Genomic DNA, 24,114 nt, shown 5'->3' with positions numbered 1-24,114 from the left:
TGTGCACGGTTCTTCAACTCTGATTTCTGATGTATCGAGTTGGTTACAATCTGCATCAGAATATTTTAATATTTTAACCAATTTATTAAGAGCCACAGTTTGTTTCTTAATATCTGCTTCTTTCGCAGCATGACGCATACGATTTTGTGCACCGATAACTTTTTTTGAAATTTTTGATTCCATTTCTGTTTTATACCCACAAGAAATTATTACACAACACGACACAGAGACGAAATAATAGTCCGCACTGCGCTACTGTCAGTAGCCTACTGAGATGCGTACCATATGACTGGTTAACTAGCAACAAATGTTTTGTACGAAAATTCATTTCTGCGCATAAAAATTACTTAAATTTTTTATGCGCAGAAAGACCATAATTACTGAAATAAGGAGAATTAAAAAGGTAGAATATACAACATTTTCGTCTTCACAGCACATACCACGCTAATATACTAATGATGTGATGTTAAAAAAAAAAAAAAAGCACTTGCTAAGACTCTCCCAAATTTACTTTCGAAAAGGCCATACAATCATTTCAAATAAAGTTTGATCGCTGCAATTAGCCCTCTTGGCTCTCTTCCGTTCACCGTTTCACTTTAGATAGACTTCAGTAGACACAACATTCTGCATGCAATCATTTAGCCTGCTCTTGCTGCAAAATTGTAAATAGCTGGCTGATCAAAGAGGCGGCAATATACAATTTTTTAAAAAAATTTTATTCGGTGTATCCGGCCTTATTTATTTTAATATTGATCATTCTAAGAATTTTTTGTTTTTATGATAAAAATTTTGTTTCTTAAAAATGAACTTATGAACCGTGCCTCGACGACGGCGCCCGTATGCCCCCTTCCTCCGGCCCTGCCCCTGGGGGTACGCGTAGCACCGGTTGGGAACCGATGAGGTGGGTCTTCGCTAACTCACGTAGCAATTAAAAAAAGGTTAAATCCGTTGACGGTACTGCTAGTATAAAATGGATTATTAAACTTAAGCAAATAAAAGGAGAAGTTTTAAAAAGTTTTCGAATACTTGTAAAAAAAAAAATTAAATGCATTATTTCTATTACTGTGTTTTACTTTTCCAGGATGATGACTAAAATAAACAGGTGGTTCTATGAATAACTTTATAGAACCACTCGATAGATAAAGATAGATTTTCTTATCGAGTCTGCTATCCTTCCTTTACTAACACAGGATAATGTTCTTTATGAACCAAGGAAGTGAAAAGTCCATCTCAAGCTTATAAAACGCTGAGTATTCCAGTTTGGCTAATTTTAGACAATATAAATATAGAACTCTACAAAAATGCAGGTGAAAAATTTAATGAAAGACTTTTGAAATTTTTTAATATGGTTTGGATGTCCGGAAAAACCCCTAACTCTTGGAAAAAAGCACTGGTCATCCCAATCTATAAAAAAGGAAATAAAGACAATTGCAATAATTATAGAGGAATTAGCCTGCTGAATACAGGATATAAAATATATGCAGGAATATTAAAAGAGAAACTATGCAGCATTGTAGAAAACAAATTACTAGAAGAACAAAATGGCTTCCGAAAAGGCCGATCCTGTATAGATCCAATTTTTACTTTAAAATTATTAATAGAAAAGAGAAGAGAATTTCAAAAAGAAACACATGTGGCGTTTATTGATTATGAAAAAGCTTTTGACAAAATTAGTCGACAAAAATTGTTTAAAATATTAACCAATTTAAACATACCAAACCAACTTTTACAATCTATTCAAGAAATATATACAGGAAATAAAATAGCAGTTAAATTAGAACACACCTCAGAATGGAAAGATATATCAAGAGGAGTACGACAAGGATGTACCCTCTCACCTCTGCTTTTCAATATATATATAAATGAAATATTAACAATCTGGAAACAGCATAACCCATTTGGTATACAAATGACCCCGCAAATGAAGATAGATACACTACTATTTGCAGATGATCAAATAGTATTAGCTACATCAGAAGATGACTTACAAAGATCATTAAAATCATTAAATGATATCTCAAAGCAATATAATATGACAATATCCAAAGAAAAAACAAAAATAATGGCATTCAAAGGAGAAAACCCAGTAAGAAGTAAAATAGTGATATATAATAAAATACTAGAACAAGTAAACACTTTCAGATATTTGGGATGTGATCTATCATACGAAGAAGAAAAAGACAGACACTAAAATATCAAACTTTGTCAAAGTAAATGGCATAATAAACAGTATATTTAAGCCATCCCTGGTACAAAAACACACTAGAATCAGACTATATAATGTCTTGTCAAAACCAACTCTACTATACGGAAGCGAAACATGGACCATGAAAAGGAAAGATGAAAAACGAATTCAAACAGCAGAAATGAAGTTCCTCAGAAAAACAGCTGGATATACTAAGTGGGACCACAAAACAAATGAAGAAATCTTACAATCCCTAAAAATCAAACCAATTAATTACTACATAAGACAGTATAAACAAAAATGGCTAGAACATTTAAATCGAATGGACAACAGCAGACTACCAAAAATATTATACAGATACAAAATAAGTGGAAAAAGAAGAATCGGAAGACCAAGAAAGAGATGGCATGAGACCGGAACAGGCCACATGGCCTATATTCCATGTTAGGAAGAAGAAGAAGACTAACACAGGATAATGTTCTTTATGAACCAAGGAAGTGAAAAGTCCATCTCAAGCTTATAAAACGCTGAGTATTCCAGTTTCGCTAATTTTAGACATTTACTTCTCTTGTAAGAGTTTCTAATATGCTGATGTGTGGGTGTTTGCATATTTAGGAACTGAATTATATGCAGATCAGATTATTTATATTTTAAACAAGTACACCTGTCGATCGACAGCTGCATTCAACAGAAAGAGTATGAAATTCACAGCATTAAGCCAGATGAGTTTGAGTACGTAAATACACTTATCCTGACTGTCAGAGAACATTATTAGCCGACGCTAATACACAAAACTACGCATTCATAATAACAATTACTGTAAATAAAATGAAAAAAAAAAACTTTTCAAATTAAGGAAATATCACAACTGATATATGTGTGGTATACATCAAGCATGCCTCGAAGGTATCACATCAACGGTGAATTTCTGTGTACCTCTGAATAATCATAAGCAAAAGAGTTAGCTGTCATCACTCTTAAAATGCTGAAAATATTTACGTGTCAAAATAACAGACCATAATTACTGAAATAAGGAGAATTAAAAAGGTAGAATATACAACATTGGTTTCGTCTTCACGGCACATACCACGCTAATATACTAATGATGTGATGTTTAAAAAAAAAAAAAAAAAAAGCATTTGCTAAGACTCTCCCAAACTTTCGAAAAGGCCATACAATCGTTTCAAATAAAGTTTGATCGCTGCAATTAGCCCTCTTGGCTCTCTTTAAATACGCATTCAAATTTAAAATGACTATGAATTTCAAAGGATTCTACTATTTGTATCGACACGTGCTGAGCAAGCTTCTCAGATATCGTATGGCGGATACAGTATCGCTGTTCTCGAAGTCACAACCCAACGGCCAGTTTATCGAGATAACCATGGCAACTAAATCTTCCCGAAATCATCTCTTGTTATATGTTATTTTATTTCAGTCTTAATAATAAATTTGGTATGAAAAAGGCAACACTATGTTATGAAGCATGTAAAAGTCTTTCTCTTCCTTTTCCTCTCTTTTACCTTGCGGTGTCGAGGGTTTTCCTATTCATTTAACCGCAACCAAGTATAAGGCGGTAGTCCTATGTCTGTAGAGGCGTTGAGTTCTCAGGGCCGGTTTGCTTGCTTGCGGGATGAAAATCCCTGCAGTCCACACCCAAGACCGGCTAACTTGCCTATGTCTGGGAAAGATCCAAAGCTCCTCACGTCAGCGACAGGAATTGAACCCAGGACACTCCTTTCCCAGGCATATGGTCGCGAAGCGCACAGCCAACCGCGCAGTGGGAAATTAAAAACGAATGTGTGGAATTGTAGAACCCTAAATTTCCTTAATATTCATGAGTGTGCGATAGCTATTTGGCTCGCAGTGGACTAATTTCAGATCTGTTGCATTAATATTTGTTGACTCAAAGTATTGGACTCCTTATTTTAAATGCCTGAATATGAAATCGATTTACTCTTGCTATTTTCACTTGTCCAACCAGTTTCCAAGCAAAAAGGTCAGTTTCTCTAATAGTTTAAACGCTATCCAGAAAAAAAATATCTTACAAACCATCGTCACCAAATTTCTGCCATATATCCTCAAGGGGTACAGGATATAACAGGACTACATGAAAAATTTATATCCTTACTAACTTCTTATCTACAATTTTCCTCACAAACCCAGATACATTTAATGTCCCTTTAATGCCTAGTTGATTAATCACTCTAAATATAATAATTTATATGTTTAAATTACATTTGGAGAGCAAAGTTTCTTATTTTTGCATTATGAAATTGCATCCGACATGTTTTATTATGCACATTCTATGATTTAATGCGAAATATAAACTGAAAAAGTTTCAACTTCTTATTTCGCACACATTCCCACTGCTTCTTCATACCATCAAGATAGTGGTTACAGAAATGCACTTCTTAGATAAGCCATAGACCAACTTCGACCAAGTATTTCCTCTCGCATCCGCCATCTTAGAGCTAAGGTCTAGTTGTCATTTTGCAGCAACGAATGCCTGGACGGCAACGTTAGTGGATTAGTTAATTATTAACTAATTCTCTAACGTTAGTTAATTAAAGGAAACAACTAACGATAATCGAAAGGTGTACTCGCATCGGAGCTGCAATTAAAACACTGAAATTCTACGTTCTCAAATAAGCTATCAGGGAAAAAAATATTTATTAATTACTTAACATATTGTATGGTCGATACGAATGTTTTTAGAGTAATTACAAGTGTCACCGATATTTTCATGGCGCTGTTCAGGCTGTTTGTTGTCCACAGTTAACTGTCCGTATTTCTGCTATGTATGGCAATGTGCGTTGTTTAGTGTGTTGGGTTCTGCAATTCGCTCAGGTTGAATTAATTATAGAGTTAGTGAACACATTTTCGATTTGTGTATACAGACATACCCCGCCCATATCAGGTTCCAGACCACGGTCGTATAGCGAATCACTTTCACTCCCCTCACTTGTTGATGTACATAATGGTTTAATAAAGCATTAATTTACGTCAGTTTCGCAAACAAAAAGTTTTCAATAAATTTTCGCAAAAACGAAAGCGTATTCTGAGTCGTTCGGCTTAAGGGAACACGCCAACTGGTGTGGTCAAGTTACTCCAATTAAACGTTTTCCCATTTCGGTGTAGTACTTTTCACAAACTTTTGCTTTTAACCTGCACAGGGACGGTTCGTGCATAGACACTGCAGAACTGCAGCACCCCCAATTTTTCTCGATATATAAATATATTTATTCATTTATTTATATTTGCTTGTAATATTTAATTTTATCAACAATTCTCTTATTTTGTATAAAAAATAATAAAAATCCATCTTGTAACACTTAGGAGGGCGAAGGACACTAGGAGCACTGTGTTTACCACAGTGTCATATTGCTACGCGCGCAAGTATATGCACGTCATAGTGAGATACGAGCTATTAGCGTAATGAAGCACTGTCCATCGTGCAGGTTCCACTGCTATTTAAATACAGTTTGCGCCACTAGTAGAGTGTTCGTAGTGCTTATCGTGTTTACTCCGTCTCTTTAAATATTTGGACATTACAATTAAAGACATAACATTTGGTATAGTTTTTATTTTAGAACATTATTGGGGTTATTGACAATTATGACCTCAGAATTTAAAGTAATTTTGAATTATACTAAACTGTATAATTTTTATCGACAATAAACAATATTTTTTCATGTTTATTATTTTTTTTTAAATTTTTACCATAATTTTGATATTTTATCCAAACACGTACACACTGTACTTACAATGTGTATGTATATTTCGAAAGTTGCAGCACCCCCACGATTTCAAGCCACAAGCCGCCACTGAACCTGCAACAACATTAGTGTGAGGTATGTTTAGGCTGTGTCATCGTCACTAAATTTAACCATTTTAATCTTAGTATGTAATAGGTTTACGCGTCTTTTCAATGGAAGCAATAGCACCCTTACTTCGAACTTTATCCGCCGTTATTAACAGCAATAAAATAAGATACTCAAACAGTTCATAATTCACAGAGAAACACCAAAATATATAGAGACGCAGCACGCAACGACGTCGTAAACAATTCACGAAAACTGCTCATCGGTTGATTCACAGCAGTGTCATGTATTCACTACTCTCGTATGAACGTATGTAGTGCCGTATAAATGGACATTGGTCATAATTGGTAACGGTCGTTCGAGAGGGGATCGTCGTAAGGCTGTATCAGCAAGAGCCATTGGTGGTTTGCTATGGATGTCAACGTGCATCGTGATTATTCCAAACAATAAGATCTAAAGTGTGTTTTCCTGCTCGGCTAATTACTGACGCAAAAGATTTTAATGCATAGATCACAATCCACAATTTCAAAATGCTTATTTAATAATCTCCCTGCCATTATTAGCACTGTTGCTGCTCCCTTTGTGGGAATTTTAATTGGGACCGCATTGTTTGTCAAGAAATGTTTACTTTTCTTTGTTTAAGTTAAGGGATATTACATCCCATATCGTTTCTTAGCCGAATAAGAAACTCAAAGGGTTTCATGCCGAATATAGTAGAAACTATATAAAGTTCGGCGATTCCAAGCGTAAGCAAATACCTGGATACTGCAGCAACTGACCCTAAAGGTAGTGCAAGCTGAGGCAACTCATGTCTAAGGTGGAGCAAGCTCCGATCACTATTCTTGATATTTACCCATAATGTGAACTTAGCTCCTAGGAGCTGTATTTCTGTTCTACATTATGAGAGAAGGTCACTACCCAGACCGGTTTCAACCTTTATTGAGGTCTCATCAGTGAGTAGGTAGACCTAGTTAATATCAAGTTTGTAGCGAACTTTTATTTCGCCAGAGTTTGCCTTAATGACGAGGAATTAACATTTTATTATTTATCGATTAGCAGAAGTCTGCTGGTAAATATTAATTTAATATAGAAATTATACCTTTCTGTTAATGAATTATAACAACAATAAACATTATTAACGGAAACTGAGCTTTTCAGTAAATAAATCTTATAAGAAATATGGTTATAAATGGGAACCAAGTACTAAGGAAGTAGAAAGTTGACAGCAATTTAAACATATAAGGCCACTGAATTAGAAACTTACCAAGTAGCAAGATTCGAGTCGTCTGTAACAGTGGTTCCCAAGAATAACACTAGTTGTTTTATTACTGAAATTATTGCGGTATTCCATCAGCGTACATGAAGTCAATATTAGTGTGAAAGGCCAGTGAGCTAACGAGTCTTGGGCGAAATTATGTTGAATGGACGGAGTGATGTTATGAGAATGTCTTTAATCCACAGTAGTAGGAAAGGCCTGGGATACACAGTAGGCAAAGAAACGCAAATTCTACAAGTCACCAAGAAAGTAATTTGATCCATTAAAAGTTTCAGGAAAGTTGAACGGAAAACGATTGAGAGCCATCATGTGTAGAACTGGCCTCTAATCGCCCATCACAGGTTAGTGCTAGCGAAGGCAGCGAACAATTATGAAATCATCGGATCACTCAGGCTTTGAAGTGTAGAAAAGCAATTGTTTAACTTCTACAGTTCACATGTGGGACTGCTAAATGAAGATTTGCGAAAGTTCTTGGGACTTTTTATTTAACAAGTCACTTTTTAAAAGGGGGGGGGGGGTCTTCATCCAGAAAGACATGAAACCAGTCAGGAAAAAAGAAAATTAAGAAGTGCATTTGAAAAAGGTTTCACTGGCCTGACAGCTGTTTCGCACTAGTGAACGTGCGAATATACGGGCGACAGGGCAGCGCTCGTGCCTTAAGAGTAGTGACTTCTGACACTTATTCGGCTTTGAATGTTGGATCTTTGATATCCACTATTTCTATACCATTTACGTCGCCGAAATGAAGCCATATGGCTCGTTCTTTGAAAAATTGCGTATGTTTGCCCGGCGAAAGTAAGTAATCGAAATAAACGCTGTTCATAAGGAAATTTATGCCACTATAAAGGAATAATTAAAATTGGCACAGAAGGATTTTTGGCACTCACTAACTGCTAAATCAGAAAGTACTTTCATTACTTCCATAGCCCACATCTCACTAACTTAAAGCTATTAGCCAAGAATTTTATTAATGTATGTGTTAGTCTGTTAACACTCAGATTTGGTTTAATGGCGATGGTAGCCATTAAACAACATTTGAATCCATCGAGTTGCGTAAAGAGATAAAATCAGTAACGTTATTAAAACGTGAAAACGAAAGAAAGAGAAAATTGCGACAATAAAAGGAAGGTTTTTCGCATTATCTGAAGACGCAAGTCGGCAATAAAGTATACTTTAATTGGCATCACACGAAACCTCAAGAATAAGCTCATTAACTGGGGAAAGTATGATGCGGGTTAATGAGGATGTCCTTGATATCGCAGGCACATTGGCATTTTCTTGAACAAGGAAACTGAAAAGGAGGAAGCGCATTCTGGCTTATCGGGGAAAAATTACATTAATTAGACTGATGATGTTCAGTTGCTCTTCAGGTCAGTAATTCGAAAATGTGTTGTTCCTAATAAGCATCGTTCGAACGCTTATTAGACTTAATTATTATGGGCTCGTAACTTAAAAAGCCATGTAATATTAAGGAGAAGGGAGGAGTTGCAATTGCAAAAGATACTGACTGGAAGAATGAAACTTCCGATGATACAAGAAGGTGCGAAGTGTTTTGGCGCAACTTCGTGATAGCTGATTATTTAGAAATCGTGGGCGGAATACCTACCTTCGAACATATGATGAAAGAATTCAAAAGTTTAAGGCAATATTTAATGGAAGTGGTACTAGTACAAAATGGATACAGAAGGAATTTTTTTTTCGTCGGAGTCGGTCAGAGCACAGAACTCATAAATCAAATATTAATTATCATAGAGATGAGTAATGAACTAACCTTAACTATATTAGTAAGGATGTTAAAACAAAAGGTTAAATTACATTCAGACTGAAATTAATCTCTAAAATATGAATAGAATGTGAAAAAGAAGCAATATTAGCACTTAATTGAGCATAACAAGCTCCTCATAATTTTGCAAGATAGTTATGATTACGAGGAATTTATTGAGTATTTTGTGAGTATACACAGGAAACTAGAATTGCTGATTGTAGTGCATTCCGTTCATCCTTCTCATTCGAAAAACCACGCAGTGTTCGCACGTCCCAAGCTTTAAGGATCTACAACCAGTGCCTTACGCACTGTTCTCTAATACCACCCTTCCGTGGGACTAGATCACTTGCTCCCCTTCAATGAAATCAAAACGCAGTCTTGTCTTTTCTCTTTCAAAAGGGATCTCAGCTCACCTATACTTACCCTCAGTAATACACAAATCCCCAGACAGAATGAGATCTCTCTAATATTATTTAGCTCCACTATCTCCTGGCATATATACTTCGCATCCATAGCTTCCTCAGCTTCTGCACAACTAGGCATCCTACCTCTTCCAAGATGGTATTTTTCACTCATACAGTTACTAAATCAATACAAATCTGAAATCCGCCCACCTATTGGGAGTGTGTATGTAAAACCTCCCCAAAAAAATTCTCGATGCTGCTCAGAAGAGAACAATTCGGTTCAATGATGACTTTTTCCTTACAGAAAGTTCTTGGTGTGTCTTTTCTACAGGCCCTTCCATGGTCACTGCTTCACAAACCAGAAGTAAAAGAGATGCAAAGCCAATGCAAATCCTTGCTCGAGATTTTTTTAAAATTAAGACTATTGCAGGTAGTTTTAAGTCTTTGAGTTAAGGGGAGCCAGTATCAACTTTTTTTTTTTTTATTATTTTAGAAATTGCTTTATATTTTATTTTGTTGACGATGTAGACCGCTACCGTTTGCAGAACAAAAACTGCATTAAGGGCGTACATTATAGTGAAAAGTTTGAAAAATCATTGGTACAGAACCACGCAGAGAACTAAATTTGCTCCTGCTGCAGAGACATGTATAATTTGTTCATCACACGGGGTTTACTCTTTCACTCCAGTGAGAAGACTGCTTATCAATAGGGTGAGCTATTAGTGCAATGATTCTGTGAAACGTAATAATCAGACCATCATTTTCACCAAGCAGTGGAACCATTCGCTTTTCTAATTAAACTAACCGATTTGCAGTTTAAATTTGTTCTTCAGCGTCTTTAGCGTGAAGTGCCGTCTGCTAATCTCGAGCAGCAGGAATGATTCGCAAGGACCCCTTCAGAATTTCTAGTAGCAGTTGGTTTTCCCACTTTTGTAAACTTAATTTGGTATATTAAATATATTTATTCCAGCGTTTCGACTGCTTTACGCTCCCAATAATTTAATTCAAGTTACCATATATAATACACGTGACATTAAAAAAAAATAAACATTAAAAATCATTCGCGGTCATTGTCTGTATTTTCAACTAGAAGGGGCTTCAAAAAATTCTGTGCTTGGTCTCTTGATCAAGCAGGATTTCCGGATTATTTGTCCCTTACCCCACCAACGATGCAGCTACGAAGTTGATATGCAGTCTTTCATGTGTATTATTTTCTTAAAAACTAGTACAGTGAATGGATTAAGTGTTGGATAAATGCTGCTCCACACACCAAACGCACTACTCCGATTACGTAGGGTGATGGCCTCACGTGGGAAGATAAAAATAGCATAAAAAATCCACGATAGCATTTTACATCCAACCAAATAAACACACGTAGTAGGCTAAGGGACTGCATCGATTGGAACCTCATAATAGAGAATGTGACGAATTCTAAAATAAATCATTTGATGGCGAGATAAAAAAAAAAAAAAAACAACTTACCTTATAGGCATCTTTAATATTTACAGTTTCTTTGGTTTCAGCAGCGTGTCCGATAATTCCTACACCAAAGGGTAATGGCGGAAGCTTTTTCAGTTCTTCTGCTGCTGCCAGGGCCTCTTCTAGTACTGAGTCGGGAGTGACGTCAAAGAGTTTGGCTACAAGAAATCGTTTTCCTCTGCTACCTTTCGCCAGGAAAAGACTCGCTCTGTCGCTATTAGTGAGGATGCTCACGTTCACCAGGATTTTATGACAAAGCGTGTCCATGTCTAGTTCGTTAGCGATGTCACGGATCAGCTGCATCAGAAGTTCGTGTTCTTCCAAAGTTTCCAAGTGTTTTCTGTTCATCCGTCCTGCTCGCTTCTTAACCTTTCCTCGACCGGTCAGCTCTCGAAATAACTCCGACGTCACAGAATTACGACCACTTCTTGCAACCTCTGCATACGAAACACTAAGAGTTTTTTCTTGCTCCTGGTCAGACGGGAATGAGACGTCGTTCCATGCAAGTCCCCTGACTGCCATCCACTCTTGTATGATATCCTCGCATGCGTTCTCACAGAACCATTCTTTTGCGAATTGCGGATGAGTGGATAAATATTCAGACATCATCTCTTTCCTTTCCTCTTCACTGACAGTGTCGAAATCCTCGAGCGAATCACTGGTTGCTTGAGATGCGGTATCTGTCGTCGCCATTCTATGAGGAAGTGAAAAAAAAATCATGTGTGTAAATTCGATTCTTTTTTTTTTACTTATATCTAAATAAGTAGTCCCTTTACAAATAGGGAGGCGCATTCCCATAAATGTTCATGCAAACAATATTTCATAATTTTATTTGTCAGTTCTAGTTCAGACTCATGAATATTCTTAGGAATTAAGAAATAGTGCGGTTAACACCATGATTGATTCTAAAAAAAGTCTTCTGATTACAAAAGCTATGAATTAAAATAAATAACTTGCCAAAATTATTCACATGATTGCAAAAATTCAAAAAGATATATAATTATCTCCTCTAGAATATTTCGTAAATTCCATCGGAGAAACAAATGCGCATTCAAGCACTAAGCTATAACACGAGACATTTATTCGAAAGAAGTTTAATCGTTTATAGTAAACGGTGTGTGATCTCATCCTCCCGAAGGGAGGATAACATCAAATGCCGTTTACTATATTAATGGAACTGAACTGCAAGAAGTTGACGAGGCAAGGGCTTGGGATTTATTGTGGACAGAGAACTTAAGTTTAAAGGGCATATTGCAAAAGGTTGCCAAAACATCACATCAAATTACATGGTTGTTGAAGAACACACTAACAAGCAGGGATAAGGCAGTTATTGTGCCACTTTATAAGGCATTAATAAGACCGCATTTGAACTATTGCGCACAGATCTGGTTACCTGAATTTCTCGGTGAAGAAGAAATGGTGGAGAGGATTCAGAGGCGAGTTACAAAGATTGTTGCAGGTGTGTGGGATGTTTCCTCCGAGGGGAGATTGAAGATCTGTGGGCTCCGAACACTAGCTCATAGACGTAGGAGAGGAGATATGATAGAGGCATATAAATGATTAACCCGGCGTTAGTAAAGTGGGGTGTCACAGACCCCAAAGATTTTAAATTGACTAACTTTTTAACAATGCGTGGCAGTGAGTCATGCCTCAGTATAGCTTCTCCTCCCGTAATCCGCTACTCGACGCCATAGACGACAGGCTGTTGCGCACAAGCAAGGTTAGAGTGCAGAGGTGTAAAGTCTGCTGGGGTCCACCAAAAGCCCCATCTTACCAAAAGTGTCACTATATTTACTTCCGAAACGTGAGGTGTTTTCATGTATGTTCTACTAAAATATTATCGTTAGTGCTTCGTCTTCTATATTTTTACATACCAACTATAAGCAAATACGTTTTACTGTGTGCAAATACTGTGAGGAAGAATCTTCAGAGAATCCACTAATATTGATTAAAAAAGATATGGATTCATATAATACACTACATTATTTGGTGGGTCTGTGGGATCTAACCTTACCACTTTTCTTACATTCCCCCCCCCCCCCTCACTAACACCGGGTTAAAGGAATTTTATAGGATTGATACTGATGACTTTTTTAAGACAAGTGCAGGAAGGGAAAGAACGAGGAGCCACCCTGGAGATTTGTGTAACAGTGCGAGTAGTAGGGGTAGCACTTCTGACAAGATCAAGATATGATAAGGAATCGTGACGTGATTGGCTGATAAGATGATGACGTCATTGAGTGACGTCGTGGTATTGGAATGTTTGGAATGTCGCTGGGGGAAGACGTGTCAGTGACGTCACGTTGTTTTGTTCGCTTATGGAATTGTGGATATAGTTAGAGATAAGGAATCGTGTCGTGATTCGTGGGGGAGTTTAAAGCAAATAGCGGTAGGGTGTATGGGGAAGTGACGTCAGTGTCCTGGATGTGTGTTGTTATCAGATGTAGATAAGTGACGTACTTTGTTAGTTGTAAATAAGTGACGTTATTGTTTTGAATTGAAAAGGAAGATATATTAGTGGATAAGGATTCGTGGCGTGATTTGTGGGACACTTTAAACCAAATGGGGGTAGAGTGAATGGGGGGAAATCAACGTCAGTGTCATGGATGTGTGTTGTTATTATGAGATGTAGATAAGGAAATGGTTTGCGTATGGTATTGTGGGTGATGGGTAGAGATAAGATAGAGTATGGAATGTTTGGAATTTCGCTGGGGCCCCAAACCTGTCAGGGACATCGTGTGGTGTGTTTGGTTCGCTTGTGGGTGATGGTTAGAGATGAGATATCTTGGAATTTTTCAGGGTGACACACATCCTCCATTGACATCACGTTGTGCTTTTGCTTCTCTATAGTTGGAATTTTCCAATATAGGTTTGAGGTATTTCATTCCTGAATATGGGAATTTTAGTTTAGAGTGAAGAGATGGCGGCAGCATTTAAACATTTTCTAAATAATTAATTATAGATTTGGTTTAAAGCGTCCCACAAATCACGGCATGAATCCTTATCCACTAATATATCTTCCTTTTCCATTCAAAACAATAACGTCACTTATTTACAACTAACAAATTACGTCACTTATCTACATCTGATAACAACACACATCCAGGATACTGACGTCACTTCCCCATACACCCTACCCCTATTTGGTTTAAACTCCCCCACCAATTACGACACGATTCCTTATCTCTAACCATCACCTACAATTCCATTACCGAACAAAACAAACAACGTGACGTCACTGACACATGTTCCCCAAAAAATTCCACACTTATGACGTCACACACAATCATCTTATCAACCAATGACGTCACGATTCCTTATCTCTAACCATCACCCACAATTCCATAAGCAAACAAAACAAACAACGTGACGTCACTGATACATCCCAGGGAAATTCCAAACATTCCAATACCATGACGGCACTCACACGATGACGTCATCTTATCAGCCAATCTCGTCACGATTCCTTATCTTGATCTTGTCAGAAGCGCCACCCCTACTGCTAATGTGGTGTGACAAGGGTGTTAGGACTAAATGTTTTGCTTGGAGGGTTGTAAATGGATTAAATGCTTCGTCTGTGAATGATTTAAGGAGAAGTATGACAGGTATTATGTGAATAATGGTTAGTATGTCAGTGTTGGGTCTCCCGCGATGAGTCTTTTGACTCTACGGAGATACCGTTATAATAAAAATAAATAATAATAATAAAGGACACCAAGATCAAGACATTACCGGCCGCGAATACTACCCAACCTGAACACCTTCATTTCCAGAAGTTAAAACTCTCTTGGAATAACTTACCTCGTGACACAGCAAGTTCACACATTTCAGATTTGTGCGTGTGTTTTTTGCTATTTTCTAAATGCTATCGGTGATTCCTATTCAAATTCGGCACTGTGAATCTCGTTGAATAAAACTGGTGGTCTGCTAATTTTCAACTTAAAAATGGAGCTTCAGAGTTCGAGTTTTGGTTGCAATATTCAGCAACTTCCACAATATCAAAAATAAGAGTAACCGCAGTGATCTTGATAATGGGGCAAAGCATTTATCAAACAGAAGCGAATCACATGAGGCAATTTTGAATTCTGAATTTCACGAAAGCGTTATTTGGGAATGTACACATAACAAATCGGTACCGAAACCGAAAAGGAATGTGAATGGATATTACATTGGGTAACATGGATACAGGAGGCATTGACTGGTATGGCGATATGCATCAGTGTGCTGATATATACGGAAGAAAATTGCTTAGAATCAGGATAGGAAGGAAAAATGATGCGCATCTATGTTGCAAGATTAGTGCGGTGGTATGTGAAGTTTTTTTATAAACAGGACAAAAATGGAAATGATGAAAGTAGATAATTGCGATATCTACAGCTGGCCTTGAGTATCGGTTAAAAAAAGATATCAGTTCGATGTTGCCAAGTGCTTTTAAGTGACCACTTTCGGTGGATTTCATATACAGTACCGCATAAAAAAATAAAAAAAAACTAAACTCAACACGTAGGGGAGGGGGGAGGATGCAAGCTTCACTTTAATGAAATTAAATATATCCAAAAGAAAACAAGCAAACACCATTTCATAACCATCTCAACTGCGATGCAATAACAACTGATTACTTAGACGCAATGCACTCTAAGGCTGCACCATTGCTAACGTGAATTGGTGAGCTAATGGCCCTTTAATCACACTTAGTGCTGTTCTCGTTCTTCATAAGGAGGATGTTCACTGCTTGATATTAATAATGCGATCCTTCAACGGTATCGCGTCTCCTCACGAACAAACGTAATATTGGTGAGAAGAAAGGGAAAAGACTATCTGGGAAAATCTGAACCGCTTCTTGAAGTGAATATTACAACGAAATTGTAATATTGCATAATATAACGTGAAATGTCACACTGCTACTGTTATAGGATGCGTAGTGATAACAATGTGAAAGCCTTTCATCCAAAAAAGAAAAGAAACACATTTTGCATAACATGTGGTTTAAATCAAGGAACACTAATTTATTTCGTGGTGAGTCGAAATTCTGCCTATACAGTTCAAATAGATTTCAGTATGTTGACCTAGTAAGGGTTTTCATCATGAGTATGAGGTATAGTCAAACGTCTTGCTTCCTAGATGCTTTGAAGAAGCATTTTCAGTGATCCTGCTGGACTTGGCAAAGGCATTTGACAAGATTTCGCATGGGACTCTGTTGCATAAATTGGAGCAAATGGGTGTGGATCCGAGGCTAGTGGATAGATATCAAAGAGTGGTTTATGGTGGAGCAGAGTCCAGTAGAATGCAGGTGACTAGTGGTGTGCCCGAGGGCTCAGTCCTCTATTATTTAATTTGTACATCAATGATATTGGGAATGCTTTGAAAGGAGATATCCACTTGTTTGCTGATGATGCAAAACTGGGAAGAGCGATAGTTAATTCAGATGATGTAGATATCTTACAGGATGACTTAAATAGGCTGACGGTTTGAGCTAAACTAAATGGCTGCCAGTTTAATTGGCCAAGTGTAAGGTGATCTACTTCGGAAGGATGAGATTACATGCTGTTTACTATATTAATGGAACTGAACTGCAAGAAGTTGATGAGGCTAGGGACTTGGGAGTTATTGTGGACAGAGAACTTAAGTTTCGAGGGCATATTGCAAAGGTTGCCAAAACTTCACATCAGAGTACATAGCTATTGAAGAACACGCTGACAAGCAGGGATAAGGAAGTGACTGTCCCACTTTATAAGGCATTAATAAGACCTCATTTGGACTGTTGTGCACAGATCTGGTCACCTGGATTTCTTGGTGATGTGGAAATGGTGGAGAGAAATCAGAGGCGGGTTACGAAAATTGTTGCAGGCCTGTGAGATGTACCCTACGAGGATAGATTAAATTCTGTGGGCTTCAAAAACTAGCTGGTAGACGTAGGAGAGGTTATATGATAAAGGCATATAAATTATTAAAAGGGTTTTATAGGATTGATACTGATAACTTTTTTAAGACCAGTGCAGGAAGGGAGAGAACGATGGTCATCCCTGGAGATTGTATAAGAGTGTAGTTAACAAAGGTGTTAGGACTAGATTTTTTGCTTGGAGGGTTGTGAATGGGTGGAATGCGTTGCCAGAGGTGGTGGTTGTGAATGCTTCTTCTGTGAATGAGTTTAAGGAGAAGTATTACAGGTATTGTGTGAATAATGGTTAGTATGTCAGTGTTGGGTCTCCAGCGATGAGGCTTTTAACTCCATGGAGGCTCCTTATATAATAATAATATTTCGAGGAAAGACTGCGCTTCTTTCAAGAAACAAAGAATGATTACATTCTTTGTTTCTTGAGCGCACTATCATCTAAAAAGTCTAGATTAATTATTTTCACATTTCTATGCATTTTATCAGATTTCCCCCCATCTCCACTTTTTTTTTTTTTTTTTTTAAGTTAAAGGAATACGTGCAGAGACCAAGCATCAGAATATTATCATGGCCAAGTACGAGCGTACATCCTATTCATCACTACGGGAATTTGATATGCACGGCCTTTTTTCATTTGATATGAAAGAAAGCCAAGAGAATGATTGAATGAGTATTCATTACACTGTTCTGATAGCCGGTTTTCCTGTTTCCACGGGGTGAAACACCCGAGTTCTGTATACCAAGAATGAAAAGAGAAATGATGATACAAGGATGGTAACGTTTACTCAATATGGACTTTGTGCTTATTTAATTTCCAGTGTGCTAAAATTACAATCGATCTTTTTGCAGAGTGGATTGCAGCGTCAACGCACTCTAACCACCAGAGTGCGGGTTTGAATTCCATAGTGGCAATGAGTGTTTGTAAAACAAACTTCCATGTTGAAGTAGAATTTTGTTGATTTGAAAAAAACAACAACTAAGAAATAAAAGAAAACAGATAAACTCTTTTACTGGATCTAAAGCTTCGGGGTTTTCTGCGGTTGTCTTATATCACAATATAACAACAAATAAGGAAATAATCGGAAATCATAAATGTTCGCTTCATATATATAGTATTGTATAGTGACACCATTCGTTATCCTAACAATTCAACTTACAGCCGCGTAAATCACATTACAACAGACGGTTTTGTTTTGTTTTGTTTTGAAAATGGTCTGATTGAAACAAGAAATGAGGGACGACTCAACAAATTATAATCAAAGTTCGTTAAATTTCAGCTAGTCAGAGCGAAAGTATTAATATCATTTCTGTTAAATCTTTCAGTTAAAAAATGATCAGATGGATGTTATACGAGGGTGGTCTGAAAAGTTCTCAGCCCAACAATGAAAATACGAATTGATAATTTCAAAATTATTTTTATTTTTCGGCATAATCTCCCTTAAGGTTAATACATTTATTCCAGCGATGCTCCAGTGCCATTATCCCGTCCTTCATGTGGATCATATTCAAGGCTGGTACGGCCGCATTTAAACTCGGCAGCCTATTTCTTAATTGTCAAAAACGAAGGAAAAGAGTGCCTATAAACTTTTATGAACTTCGAACGAATTTCTTTCGGTGTTAAACCTTCTTTTACAAAGAATTTTATAACCGCACGATACTCAATTTTATCCATTTCAAGGGATACAGACAACACTTTTGCTTCAGAGACAGCTATATAAAACAAACTACTTGATAGAATGACTTGCAATTTCACATGGATGCTTATGGCAGATGTACCAACTTAGAAAAAAAAAAATCTTGCCGATAGTTTTGTTATCTATGGTCGAGGCCGAGAACTCTTCAAACCACCCTCGTAAAAACTGGTGGATAGGTTTTTAGTTGTCATCAAAAACACCAAATTTCATTTAATTACACCCAGCAATCATGGACTTATATTTTGTATAACTTCGAAACGTTCTGCCAAATTTTGTATTTGAAAATGGTTTAGTTGAAACAAAACAAAACAATCAAGACTTGAAGTTCGTGTGAAAAAACCAAAAACATTTTTTGTTATGTGCGTGATTTGTGTTATGATAAAACAATGATGGCACTGACGTATTTTGTGCCATCTTATGTTACATCAGTTCCCTTTCCCCCAAAAGTGTAAACGGTAAAGTTCATTAAGCAAAATGTGGTGAACTCAACTAAACCACAAACAATTTAATCAAAATTAAGCCACTAAAAGTTTTCGCTTGTATTAAGATTCGAGACGTAATTAACATTATAAAAATACATTATCGGAAGAAAGATTTCGTTAATTATCCTGTCTCTATAAGATATGCCGATAAGGAATGCACAGTTAACCTAAAGTTTTTTCCACAGCTTAACTAAATCCCGTCCCCTTCAAGAGATTAACTTTCTCTCATTAAAAAGTTAACAATTATTCGGTTCACTGATGAAGTACTCAAATGCATGATTCTTCGTGGAAGTCTTAACTCCTTCATCTACATTCTGGATCCTTCCACCTTCGCTGTGTAGCCACAAAATGTAATAATTCGTGCACCTTCTTTTGTTAAGAAAATTGATATTCTTTACTTCTGAATCAATATTGAAGATCCGCATTGTTCATATATATATATATATATCAGTAGATCGCAAATCAACCATTTTAAACATTTTATAATTTTATTCTGTTCAAAAGGAATTTATTCACTAATATTAATTGATACTTCTACATGCTTTGTATCTGCAATAGACCTTTCACAAAGAGTCGTATTTGACTGACGTCATTGGGGTCCGACGATTATCTCATACGAAGTAGCAAAAAGAAACAAGTTTAGCTGAAGCAATGTACAATTCACAATCAGATATCAGCCGTTTAGTGTGTTCTGAGCGGAGAAGTAGCGTCAAGGTTACGCGAATTTGTATAAGACGTGTTCACTTCTGCCAGAAAATGTGTAACAGAAATTTAAAATAAGTCATTAACATCAAATATTTTGATAAATTGACAGTGCCATGAATTTCTTTTATATAATCAATGCTGAGATTCGTTCCCTCTCCAGTAGAGAACACAAACTGATTTAAAGGGAGAGATTGTTTAATTGCAGAATTTGTTGGCTGGGTGGATGATGGGGCGTCCTAGCTGGCATTCACAAAACAGACCGAATACCCGAGTATGAATTAATGCCTTGCTGCCATTTTTTGTATGGTGAATTTATTTTTTAATGTTCACCTCCTCCGCGAAAGGTTGTCAACATAACTTCCATTAGTATCCTGGGTGGGCTACGTCAGTTTATCCGAACCCCCCCCTCTCTCTAGACACTTTTTCAGGCCTCCAACTAGAGCGATAATCTCGCATTAGCTAATTATTTACATTCGAAAGATAATCACGAACATCCATTCTACAGTGGGTTTCGAACTCAAGACCGATAGGAACAGATTATCTCAATATACTGTGTTAACAACGAACTTCGCTAATTTTTAGAGATTTCTGGAATTAAAAATATCTACCTAAAAATATCAGTTTACGTCACTAAATATTTTGGAAAACATTTCATATGGAAAATAAGCAAACTGTGTCCTGTAGTCTTTTCGTGGTTAAGCCCATTTTGATAAGCTTTTCGCACCCGCTACAAATCTTTACTTTTTTTTTTTTTTCTTTTCTTGCAATCGTTGATACTTTCTAAAATGCTGCACTTCGGTAGTGCAGTCGTGAGGCCGGCGAGTTTACCCTTTGTTTCTGAGCTCGTATTTTCACTTGTAAGTGAAAACCCCATAATGAACAGTGAGTAAAACTGATAAACCGACCCGAGAACACACAGAAAACCGACCATCAGATGAACTCCATATAGGTGTAGGTTGTTTGGTCGTAATTACGACTAAGCCAAATATTTAAATATTTCTTGCACGACTGCTTTATTTTTCTCCATATTTAATTTGGTGGACTGGCCGATATTCTTCATATCCATTTCGCAGATTTTATGTCTGATATGTCATCTACCCTTTTTTCATATAACAACAAAAAAGCACAAAGTTAATGTGATCTCATCCTTCTCTCTGCTTAAAAACTTAAGTTTATTCTATTTTTATTAATTAGAAAATTATTTTTAGAATTTTAAAAACCTTCAAACCTTTAAAGTTAGGTATATTTGAGTAACTTACAGTTTTACTTAGAGAGAGAGAGAACACCTGGAATTTTTCTTAGCAAATCTCCATGATAAATTGACAGTTTCTTTTTTTTTTTTTTGACAGGCTATTTCTTTAATGGGGGGGGGGAGAAGATGACATCTGTACACATTTCGCGCTACCTTCTCTCTCTTGACACAATGAAGTAGTGAAAAAGCATGAATCGGAATCTGACTTCGGAAATGATCTACTACATAAATTAATGATTCGTGTAATGAGTTCTGCCCGTACGACATTTTTTTTTTTTTTTGTTAGAATCTGCTTACCGAAATAGAAGCAAGTTGCAAGCATTCATAACAATAAAAATAATTCCTGTTATTAAAATCTGACAGCACTAACAGAGGATACTGATTGATGATTTTGATAATCAATCGCTGCCTTGGATTGGAAATGTTCCTTTCAAAACAAATTCAGATACGTTCTGAAAGACGACGTAGTCAAACCCGATGGGATAACAGGAAATTTTTGCTCCACCCCAACAAGTTTTCGGGAGACCTCCGAATTGCTTTAGATAGGGGTGTTTTACATTTTTTATGGGTTCTTCCTTGGGAGCTTTTCCTGGACTTTCTAAGCTCATCGCTCCTCCCCCAACTTTGATGTTTCGACGCATTGTAATTACGCCACTGATAACTCAGTAAACGACGAAGCGTGCGTGCCCATTAGCTAAACGAAGCTCTCTAGATGAAGCACTTGATCAATGAGATGTCGAATGGTTGTATTACTATTCTACAAATAGCGTCAGTCTTAGATACGTGGCTAATTTGTATTACGCTGTAAAGATAACATTGAGTTTTTATAGTTACGAATCTAAAAAAAATAAATAAAAAGTCATTGGTTTATTTTTATGCGTCTCACGACGTTTGTCACTTGAAATAGCGTTTCCAAATGAGGATAAAATCAGTATAATAATAACATGGGTTTCGAAACTTCTTACGTAGGATTGATATTAAAAAAAAATTAATTCATAATAAAAAAAAAGATTATCTTGAATACCTCACTTTAGTTTCCCCCTCTCTCCTTTATGTTCAGATGACTTGTATACCATTAAGAGTTAAGCAAAAGTTTTATCTAGGCAGGTGCTGATTGCTTCAGCTGTTATTCGCTTTCCAGTAAAAAAGTAAACAAAAGGGATATTAATTAATTTAATAAAATGGTCAATCATAAACGGTACTTACTTTTCATGCAACAATGAGGAAATCAAATTATTCCACACTCAGATCACAGCAGAAAAACGCATACTCAAGTTACGTATTCAATGAGTGTCCGGCGCTAACAAGTCATAGTTGTACTTCTTCCGCAAAGTAAATTATCGTAACAAGAGTCTAACGATCTTCCTGATTACCTATTACGGTCGACACTTGTTACGTGAGTGATACTCACACGCGCTTACCAAGGTGCATGTGAAACTGAATTCTCATTGGACAATTCTGCTGCAAATGACCAATAGTGAAAGGAAAAATACTCCTAATGGAAAGAAGAGGTAGTGAAAGGGAAAATATTGTACTCCTAACGAGAAGAAGAGGTAGCGAAGCCTCCTCGAAGCTAAATATGGGATGTTTAATACTTTACGGTAATGATTTGTGAAAGTCGGCAGACACATCGCTGTTTCTAATCAAACTTCCAGATGTGCGAAAGTGCACACACGTGCTCCTCATTCTTTTATTGTCTGAAGCTAAATACTTTATCTACCTTTTAATTTGTAGCACGTGACATGTTTGCGTTAAATAGTGAAGGAAGAAAATTCTCCGAATAATGAGAGAATTTCTTGAAGTACAACATAAATTTGTGATAATAGTGACTCGTATTGATAATTGGCTTCAGTCATTATCACTGCAAATCCTTTAACTGTGTTTCTCCTCATATATTGAAGTGTTCATCAGGGCAATCGCCAGATTAGATCGCTCGCGCCCTAGAGGATTATAAGACAAAAATATAAGAAAATCTCCAGTTGCTATTTAATTTTTATTACAAGAGAAACATTAATGCAAAACGATTACAAAATAATATTAATTAAAAGTTTGCTCTACGGGGATATCGCACAATAAAACTGTTTATAAGCTCTTCTAAATTTAAATTATAAGGTATGTTCGCCTCTATCGATATAGTTGCTAGACCGACCAATTTTTCTTGGGTCATTGCTTGTTAGCAAATTATTTTTAATCAGTTTAAGCTTGGAGGTAGCAGGGTTTTTTCTCCCGGAAACTCGGGTTTTTCATTCCGCATACAGACAAATCGGCCCTTCAGAACACACGCAATTTACAGACAAAAAAATACTAGCTATGGTGGTGGTTGTGGGCAGTAGATGGCGTTGATGTAGATGATTGGTAGTAGAGATTCTGTGTAGTGGTGGAGACGGACAGTGTTACAGTGGGTGTCCTACCGCGATGAGTCTTCGGACTTTGGAGGTGTCACGAATAATCTTCTTCTTCTTCTTTCAGTACGCGTTATTCCCGCTTCCTATGCAGGGTCCGCGTGTTACTTAGATGCGACTACTTGTTAGTACCACTCCAACCGACCTGTCGCCTAGTCTGCCGCTGGGGGGATATATTTTTTTTTGGCTGTAGAAGCGTATGTTCACGGGCCGGTTTGCCTGCTTGCGGGATGAAAAACACCAGATAAACTGGCGGAAAAACCCTACTGCTCGCGCCTAAGACCGACTAACTTGGCTATGCCTGAGGAAGATCCTCAAATTCCTCACGTCTTCGAAGGGAATCGAACCTGGGACACTCCTTCCCCAGGCATATGGTTGCAAAGCGTAAAGCCACTAGGCTAACCGCGCGGACGAGGTGTCACGAATAATAATAATAATAAAAACTTCTTTCTGCACTGCGCCTACCGCAATATGGCTGAATGAGCGCCCTTATTAAGCCGCGCCGTGAGGCAGGCTGCCTCTATGCTACACTCTGTCGACGGTACTGGTGTTCATTCATCTGAGTATTCTAAATTCTTGTGCTTGTATGCTACTAGATCCTTCACTCCTTGGAAAACTTTTGTATAAATGAAACGGTATTATTGCGCTGGGTTGTTGATAAAGGGCGTTCATCGATAGTAAAAATACCGCACTTTGATGGTGAAGGTGAGTATATGTAGAACGATGTTATGCCAAAAATTTAAACCATATTCACAT

The 24,114-nt window shown here is 37.1% G+C and overlaps 1 protein-coding gene across 1 annotated transcript in view; it reads right to left on the bottom strand.

Moving 5' to 3' along the window:
• LOC150106277 (cGMP-specific 3',5'-cyclic phosphodiesterase-like) overlaps window positions 1–22,270 on the bottom strand; it is a 474,780-nt gene extending 452,510 nt beyond the window's left edge. Inside the window, exons 1-2 of the mRNA XM_090392969.1 lie at window positions 22,163–22,270; window positions 10,934–11,624 (exon numbers count right to left, since the gene is read on the bottom strand). Of these exons, the coding sequence (XP_090249095.1) occupies window positions 10,934–11,623 (690 nt within the window). The 5' untranslated portion in view covers window position 11,624; window positions 22,163–22,270. The remainder of the gene's footprint in view (window positions 1–10,933; window positions 11,625–22,162) is intronic.
• Window positions 22,271–24,114: the final 1,844 nt, after the last annotated feature.

Source organism: Typopeltis vanoorti, chromosome 5, assembly GCF_054136105.1.
Source record: "Typopeltis vanoorti isolate ZY-2024b chromosome 5, IOZ_Tvanoo_1.0, whole genome shotgun sequence".
NCBI classification, from domain to species: Eukaryota; Metazoa; Arthropoda; class Arachnida; order Uropygi; family Thelyphonidae; genus Typopeltis; species Typopeltis vanoorti.
Note: the sequence above shows the minus strand (reverse complement) of the source record. Positions and strands in the feature narration are given on the sequence as shown.